General features: G+C 35.7%; 1 protein-coding gene across 1 annotated transcript; it reads right to left on the bottom strand.

Moving 5' to 3' along the window:
- Window positions 1-606: 606 nt before the first annotated feature.
- On the bottom strand, window positions 607-8,926 carry LOC116172808 (coiled-coil domain-containing protein 6-like). Its single transcript, XM_031490091.1, has 7 exons — window positions 8,769-8,926; window positions 8,404-8,623; window positions 4,197-4,490; window positions 3,842-4,149; window positions 3,604-3,794; window positions 3,338-3,554; window positions 607-2,237 (listed from the first exon to the last, which is right to left on the bottom strand). Exons 2-6 carry the CDS (start codon window positions 8,617-8,619, stop codon window positions 3,340-3,342), a joined length of 1,224 nt encoding a protein of 407 aa, XP_031345951.1. The 5' UTR covers window positions 8,620-8,623; window positions 8,769-8,926; the 3' UTR covers window positions 607-2,237; window positions 3,338-3,339.
- Window positions 8,927-9,045: the final 119 nt, after the last annotated feature.

Raw genomic sequence — 9,045 nt, 5'->3', positions numbered from 1 at the left:
TACACCAGTATCCATTGGTGCAAGTTTTGCACACCCATGTCGAATGATGCATTTTGATCGTAATAACAAAAAACAATACACTCGTCCGAGTGAAGTTGCCCCCGTGCTGGGTCCTCAGATGGGCACACAGGATTCAAATTATCCGACGCATTTGTCATAAAAATCACATCATTTAAAAAGCGGTACCATATTTACCATTATGATGTAAATAATTGTCTAAGCATAATAATAGTAGTACCTCTATTTTTAAGAACCATACATACATTTATGATATAAAAGCTAATAAAAATGGAGGGGTATATATAAAAAAAGAATTAACTTCAAACTTTTATTAAGCGTGATTAACAAAGCACCATACCATATGAAGCACCATTACTCGAACCATGCTCCTGCTATGAAGTGCAAATCTACTTTCACACATTTTTAATTCAATTTACAGCGAGTACAATTTTTTCTTTTCCATATAAAATGGCGATAAGTCTGAGCTATTAAATACAATAAAACCTACTTAACATGTATTTTGATTTATTGTACTTAAATTTCCCCGACTGGAAACTAGGCTCTCATCTTCTCGTTTCTGAGGTCCTACAAACAAATTGATCCAAATGTATTTTATTTGTGGAATAAATTTATTGGAAGATCTTGTACATCTTGTAGCAAGTAAAAAAAAATAAGGGCACAACCTTAAATTGTACAAATAGCTGAAACCTTTTATTTCTACCAATACAGCATCGCAATATCACTCAAAATTACATAAATAGAAAGAAAACCAATATGCGACAGTACTTTTAATAATTATTAAATAAAACTGTAATTCTAAGTTAAACTACAGAAAAATAACCCCTACGTAACAACATGGAGACAACAAAAGAACAATTCTGTAACTACATCAATACAATATGACAACTGAAATTAGACATACAGAACATTTAAATCTTGTTGTATTTTCAAGTCATATTATAGCAATGCGCAAATCCGATGTACTGTATAATTAATAAGAAACTACAATCATACAGAACACAGCCAAAGATCCAACAAGAATGCAAAATTTACACCTAATATCACTTTTTTTGCTGTCCTAATTCACGACAGTTTTTTGGAGAATAACAATGTCGGCCAAAAATACATTTCAACCCAAAATATATTGCTACAAATGGTTTTGGTTTCTTCGTAGGTACAGTAAAACCTCACTAATAGCTCCTTCACATGCAATTACACAAAGTTGGATTACTGAGATTTTACTCTACCGAGAGAGTTAAACAACGAGAGAATGCATTTAACACTTGATTTTCTAATGAAAGGAAAAGCTGAGCATCTTTTACATACATATTGACCTAAGCAAATTTAACAAAAAAATTCTCATACATAGGAAAGCAGACTTACAATAAGTCCTGTGGTTTATTAATAAAACACTATTTATTTGGCAAATCTGACAATTACATTGTCGTTATAAACCTACTTTAGATTATTGATTATACATTTTTAACTGCGTTGGAAAATAGTGATAGAATTTTTTATGTTAAAACTACCAGACCGATCCTTACATTTCCTAAAATGAGAACCTTATGTAAACGTAAGCGCCTTATAACGAAGAAAAACAATTCTTGCCAACAAACAAGTATTTAACAATCAGGCCTTTGAGCAGTTCCAGGATGTTACATAATTACAGCAGACATGAAAATTCGGTGAATCAAAATACTGCAAGCTGCATTTAAAGAACATCCTGCATGCCTTTCATTAGTTTCGTTATTTCTTAGTGTGCATGCGTAATACTGGGGGTTTCATAGTCGAGACGGCAATGAAGAAAAATTGTTTTCCGCTATGTGGCAGTAAATGTTATTGGCAATATCTGATACATATACAAATTCTTACTGTTACAAGAAACTTCATGTATGGAACACTGTTACAATATTACATAAGACTTAATAAAAATCATGCACAGCTACAATGTTATTGCAATGTTTAAGTACTGTAATACCAGCTAAAGCATAATGTGCACAACTATTTCCTTTTGATTTTGTATAGATACTTTCCGAATTGTATTATTACAATTCAAGTGCATTTTTAGTAAGAATATGTGAAAGTAACAAAAATTTAAATTAAAGCCAGTGTAAACACAAGTTTATATGTAGCAAAATGATTAATACTCTATAAAACTTATTTAACTAACGCTATCCATTCAAGAGCCATTTATTAATTTCATGTTGTTCAAGTTAATGATGTGTACTTGTTCTAGTCTGAAATATAAACAATTGCATCAAATAGGGGCGTGATTAATTCTTTGTGTAATGTGTACATATAGTTTTATACTATGGCATGTAGTGACAGCGAAAGAAACTGCACTCCATGAATCACTTAGGTAGATACATTACAACCTGCGCGCCGAAATGTAGATCGACTAAGAAGGCAAATCAGAGAGGGACGTTTTCAACTAGGGGTCCCATGGCAGTACGAGGTATTGCTTCATAATTAAAACTGATCTCTCTTATAGAGAGTTCAGATGAAGGTGTATCTCTTGAACATTTTTTTATTTCCTTTCTGCCCCATTTTTTGGAATCATTGCACACCCACACATTTCTACGTGAAATTACCAGGGCATGAAGGCACGCAACCCACACATGATCAAGAATTAGAGCAGTCTATCAAGTTACTGTGCAATAAAGGCCCATTTTAAATTGTATAGTGTTTAATTAAGGGGTGTACACTACCCCCTATCCTTCTCTCCTCTAACTTTTACATCAAAAGTGGGATGTACTCAAATAACTTGTTATTAGCAACCGAGACAATAAAAGTAAAAGAAAAATTTTGCTTAATTTAGTGGAAGTGCATCATCAACAAAATGATCCCACCCATCCGAATTAATCCCATTTAAAAAAAAAGGTAGCATTCCGATAAAATTCCGGAATGGAAAAAACATTCCAATGATATAAAAAACATTCCGAAAAAGCGTGCCTTAATTGAAGTGCGGTTCATATATGACCGCAACTCAACCACAAAAATGTTGTTGGGTCAACCGCGCAGTGCAGTCGACGTGACCACAATTCTGTGGTTACCTTAACTGCAAAATGCGACTAGTGTACGGCCGCCCTAAAACTTACAGACGTATCACTGATAATCTTTTGATTTCCCCGATCTTTATTCACGAACGTGGAACAGATTAAGCTCGTCAAAAGTGCAAGGCTCATCCTAAGCAAACCCCGCTTAATGGACGTTTTTTCCACTCCAAAGTAAATCCCACGATTAATATAAATAGAAGAACATGTTGCACAATGGTATTGTTCATATATTATTTTCTGTTTAGTGATGATACCGTTCATACAGTCTAATCGTTAACTACCTTTAATCCTTATTGATCGAGGTATCCATGGGACTAGCAGGCTGCGGAGCAGGTATGGCGGGTTTAATAAATCGTTCACTGGTACGGCGATGCGCGGGAGCGGGAGGACTACTAGATCCAACTTGATGTAACGAACTTACAGACTGACCGCATGAATGACAGCGAGGTTGGACAGCTATCAAAGAGTCGCGGGGCGAAGGAGCTTGCAATGTTAATCCTGAAAAGCGATGAAATGTACAAGAAAATTTAGGTTAAATAAAAATTACCTGGACTCAAAGGACGACTTTGACTCGGAGATGGATTATACGGAACAGGAGACACGGTATGTTGGCGAGTACCTAAAACTTGTTCATTATAATGTCGTTCCTCTTCCATTTCGAGAGAACTTTCACTTTCAGACAGATGCCTACATAAAGCCTCTCGTCTTTCCACTTCGAGCTGTAATTTTCTTTGTAACCTAACAACATAGTTAAGTAAAATAGTATTTCAGCAGTATAGGCTGACCTAAGGTTCTCTTCACGAATACAACGTTCCTCTTGAGCGTAGCGTTGCATTTTTTCAGCATGTTCTTGTTGACTAATTGCTAACGTTTGTCTAAGTCTATTCACTTCATTTCGCAAAGTTTGAATATGAGCACTAAGATTACTTGCCTTGTCTCCATTACTAATATCACGCGGACTGGCAGGATCTGACACAGGCTGATCCAACTTAATTTGTAACATCCTCTTCTCGGCTTCTAATTTATCCATACGCTTCCATAACTTGTTAACTAAAGCCTCTTGTTCTTGTTCTAAAGTATTCTCCAGCTCGACCTAAAAAAACGAAATTCCAGTCCAAACGCAACTAGATCACCACTTACTTTCTCACGCCGAAGCTGCTCCAGGTTACTTTGTTTCGCCAAAGTTTCCGCTTCGAGTTTTTCGATTTTTCGCATAAGCCGATTTACGAGACACTCCTGCTCCTGTTCGAGCGTCTGTTCCAAACGACATTTCTCCTGACGCAATTGAGTAAGTTTTCGCGAAAGATCGTTCGTCAGGCACTCCTCTTCGCGTTCGTAATGATGAGCCAAGGACTCCTTCTCTTTCTTCAAAGCTTGAATTTTTTTCAGGAGAGTGTTAGATATAAATTCTTCCTCTTGCTCGGCTTTGGCTTGCTAAAATTAAACACTGAACATAAAATTTGTGAGGAAATACTGCTTTTAAGTATTATGATTACACATTTCAAAAATGATATTTTGCTAGATTAGCAAAACTTCACCGAATTAAAAAATTCATAAAATATCTCTATAGCAGTCTGCGCACGCGCATATTTGATTTTTAATACATGCGATAGGTTTACCTTTACCAGAAGCATCTGTAGTTACAATTTCAAAAAAAATTTACTATAGTATACATAAAAAAAGTTGGAATTTTGCAGTACGCATGCGCGCATCTGATTTTTTACTATATGAGATGTGTTTGCATTTACTTGAAGCATCTGTGGTTAAAATTTAAGAAAAATAAAATAAGAAAATTAGCATTGTGCAGTTTGCGCATGCACACATTAACCGTCAAGATGTGTCTGGGCTCACATGCCAGAGGTATAAGCTACCGAATTCCAAAAGAACGAATTAAATATACACAATGAAAACTCTAGACAGACAGACAAAATGCGCTAAAAATGGTTATGTAAAATGACTATTCAAAAAGCCGTTGATATGCGCCAAAAAAAAGGGATGACAGTAAATCGTGGTGCACGTTTCATTGATTACTTCCACTTTTAAACCCTCATTTTCTTTTAGTCCCTCAAATAGAAAACTAAGGACAGGACTTTCATGTACTTGTTTTAAATTATCTCAGGACACGATCACCCGCGCATTAGCAAGGGAACTAATGCATTGAGATAAAAAATGCCCCCCCCCCACTTTTTCACTTTTTTTACGGAAATACACGTCTTTAAACACCACAGATCTCTGAATCAAACAAAATCTCGATTATACCAGTCTGTCTGTTAGTCCGTCTGTACCCTTAGTTTGGGCTAAACAGCTGAAAACAAATTTGGTACACATATCCTTAGACATAAAAGGAAGAGCTGAAAAGCTTTTCGGCAGAACGCGCACGTGTGCGGGTGGTACCTATCTGTGCTTTAAAAACTTGCTTGACAATAAATGTATTATTAGTAATAAACACAAACAAATGTAAAAAAGTAGTGCGAAACAACGTGGGGCCCGGCCCGAGGTATTTAAGAGAGAGCATATCATAAAAAAATGATTGACTATCGCGACTTAATTAGAATTATTAATTCGGAATTCGGAACAGAACGATAATAAATAGCGAATCATATACGATAGGTATGAAGCAAGCATTTTCGCACAGAAAAGATATCTGTTTCAAGGGATGATCTATTGAGGTTTAACTGATGTAGCGATCATTTCTCTTCTGAGTTGCGGTTGCGACTACCAGTTTCATAATCTTATATTTGAATGTCACAAAAATTAATTTATATACAGGGTGTTACATTTATCTTGAGACAGTCGATTATTGCAGAGACAACATGGATATCACAAAATGATTTATATAAAACCTTCTTCATATGAAGTGGCCCATTTAATGATGCTATGCGCACGTTCACATAACTGCCCCATAAGGGCAACTTAATTTTTTCAAATGGAAAACTATACCATTTATTAAATATTCTTACTCTACATCGGAAAATAATAAACTTTTGTGGGAAACGTTTTTTCCCGATGTTTATTTTTTAAAAAACTCTGCCAAAGGCGCGGTATGAGTTAGAAAACTGTTCTGTCAAGAATTTGACACATTTTTTTTAATTATATGCACATGAAAAGTAAGGACAAAAAATATATAAAGGCAATCCAAAAGTAAGATCACGTACTTTCTTCCGAAATACAAATAGCCATGTTAAATATTAGGACAGGACACTCTTGTTTTTCATATGGGAAGGTCAAAAAGAACAAAAGATATGGGGACTTCAAATTAATTGAGAAATAGAAAATATAATTGCTAAAACAATATAAATCGATGTATTCGAAGATATATTTCCTATCATACATACCATTCATACCGTGATTCATACTCTTGATCAAGGTTTCAAAAAATTTACGACAAAACCATAGCTAACAAACAATTGCAAATAAGAATGTTAACAAACTCCAATGTCAAGGCGACTTGATAACAAACCATCATTTGCAATTCAGAATCAATGAACTTTATTGAATGCTTATGTAATCCAATCGATAAAACTTCGCAAAATGTTGTATTAGTGTCTTCAAATTTCTTCACTATAGATCAGTGGTTCTCAACCTTTTCCACACTGCTCTCCGTTTAACGACTCTTTTACTTTAAGTTCAAATGAAACTACCCGTCATGTCAAATTTCCCTTAGCTTTACTTTACTTACGTGGAAGTGTAAGTGAAACGTTCATTAATTGCTAGACCAGAAGTACTGCTACTTACGTACTGCGGTTTTTAACATAATGTTTATAGCAGAGCTTTCAGTTGGCTTTAAATTTTCCTGGTAACCTATGGTGGGTGTGGCGCTTCGAAGTGTTAACTAATGGGAATGGCATTTCACTTCTTTCAAATTGTAAAGTAATTTCAGTAGGTGTGTTCTGGTTTAGACATTGCTTTGTAATTTTCCATTTTTCCGTCACTAAGTTGAAGCAATGCGTTTTTGAGTTGAGTATTTCCCCCTATGAATTATAATTTATTTAAATCTATATAAATAAAAATGAATGTTTGTCTCTTATGCCTGCCTAAACCGTTTATACTATTGCGATGAAACTTTGGGTAATGGCCCGCCGAAGTTTCTATATAAATAAATCGGTATGAAGTTCGGTGAGTCTGTGAGGTGAGCAGCCGAAACCGAGCGTATGTCCCATCCACGAAAACGACTTTTCCCAAAGGCAGTACCAAGTTCGCCTGGGCTGCTAGTAGCCTAGTACGTACATGATAAAAACGTCTATAATAGTTGTTTTGTGTTTTTTTGTTAAATAAATAAGAATAACAATACGTAATTGCGAGAGTAATAGTTTTTAATTTTTCCCTTATATTTCACGACCTCCTCGAGGTCGTGACCCACTGGCTGAGGATCCCTGCTATAGACAGTTACAAACATGGTAGGTATCAGGTATATACCATTTCACCAAATACGTTCGAAAATTATATCAGAGTGACGACTTGTGCTCCTTAATGGTGCATCAACTAGTTGCACAATTTATACACTGTTGCAATTCGATGGTAAATCAGCACATAACCTACAAATTTGTAAAATATTGCAGCGCCACTATCCAATCAGTTACAAACAACAATAAATGTGGACAACTTTGGCGCAGATAAAGCGTGGGGTCGCTTGAGTGACGCCGAAATTATGTGTCATCCATATGTCCTATTTTCCTTTGTGAGTACCTTCTCTGAGACTCTGCTCTCGGGGTATTGGCACTTAAAATTTTGACCCAGAAATTTGGAGGCCGTCTGGCATAACTATTGCACACACACACTCAACCTCGCACTCAAATTTTCTAACCAGAAAATCTTCCCGATAATTATTTGTTACCACCTGTTATGAAAAGCCTAATCAAAAAGTGACCATCCAAAAGTAACTGACAGCGCAAATTCTGAACCTTTTTGGTAGATGCATGTACCATTTTGTGTTTCGATGCGAAGAACTCCTCTGTCGAAAAATGACAGACAGAAGAGATTCCGGACATGCATACAAGCAGAGTACGTATCTTTGCGCACCACTTACATTAAGCTAAAGATCAGTTCTTTGAGTCATCCTTCCTTATGCAACTTGCAAAATAGAAGGTGCTAGAAACTATTACATCTCAAAAGCATGAGACATAATTTTTTAAATTAAGATGAGTGCTAATAACCAAATGAATAGTGCTCACACATCGGCGCAATTAATCAAGTTAATAAATGCCAATTACTCAATAAGGATACACAGTTCCGAAAGACATTAAAATCAGCAACATATGTAGATAACGGTGCACTCAAAAGGCCCAATTATACAAACAAATCCAAAAGTTAAAGGTCACGAACATAAAAAAACAAAACACAAACTTACAATGATAACAGAAGCCTGACGTAAGTTTCGATTCTCCTCTTGCAAAGTCTTAACTCGTAACTTGTACGTTTCCAATTCCACCTTCAGCACCCTGTTCTGCTGTTGCAAACTTTCTATGCGCTTTTGCAGTTGTTCTCTGGTAACGGGGCTAGGAGGCATCATAATAGGGCCTCCGTCGATGCTACTTGAATCGGACTCGCTAGCAGAATCTGCCATCTCTCTAAAAATTGAGTTCAGATTAACGTTCTTCAGAAATAAATTACTCCAACTGCACTGCAACCTTTCTTTTATGGGGTCATTCTCTGATAAAATTGTTAAGATGACGTTAAGGAAATGTTGGAAAATTTAGTAAATAGTAAACTTACCCGCGCTTTAAATGATTAAAATAATAAAACTATAAAAGAAAACTATAATTGTAGAAGTACAACACAACATGAAGATATCAAAAAGACAGCAGCGGCCATAATATGAAGCAAAAGACGAACGACTGCAGTAAACAGCTTTCAATAAACATAAATAACCCTACGGTTACGGTTTACGTAAACGTAACGGGGTGAACAAACCACAATTTTACGTTGCGTACAGTTAAAGGATGATTTACACATTACACTAGAGCCAAACCAAACCACATGTATGAGAAAA

This window comes from Photinus pyralis, unplaced genomic scaffold (assembly GCF_008802855.1).
Source record: "Photinus pyralis isolate 1611_PpyrPB1 unplaced genomic scaffold, Ppyr1.3 Ppyr1.4_LG5, whole genome shotgun sequence".
In the NCBI taxonomy this organism is placed as follows: domain Eukaryota; kingdom Metazoa; phylum Arthropoda; class Insecta; order Coleoptera; family Lampyridae; genus Photinus; species Photinus pyralis.
Note: the sequence above shows the minus strand (reverse complement) of the source record. Positions and strands in the feature narration are given on the sequence as shown.

Excerpts from the sequence above, each read along its gene's own strand:
- LOC116172808 (XM_031490091.1), bottom strand. The coding sequence starts at position 8,619 with ATGGCAGATTCTGCTAGCGAGTCCGATTCAAGTAGCATCGACGGAGGC. Across the intron at positions 4,491-8,403 it reads GTCAGGCTTCTGTTATCATT|CAAGCCAAAGCCGAGCAAGA; the intron begins GTAAGTTTGTGT and ends GTTTAATTTTAG. Across the intron at positions 3,795-3,841 it reads ATTCGTGAAGAGAACCTTAG|GTTACAAAGAAAATTACAGC; the intron begins GTCAGCCTATAC and ends CTATGTTGTTAG.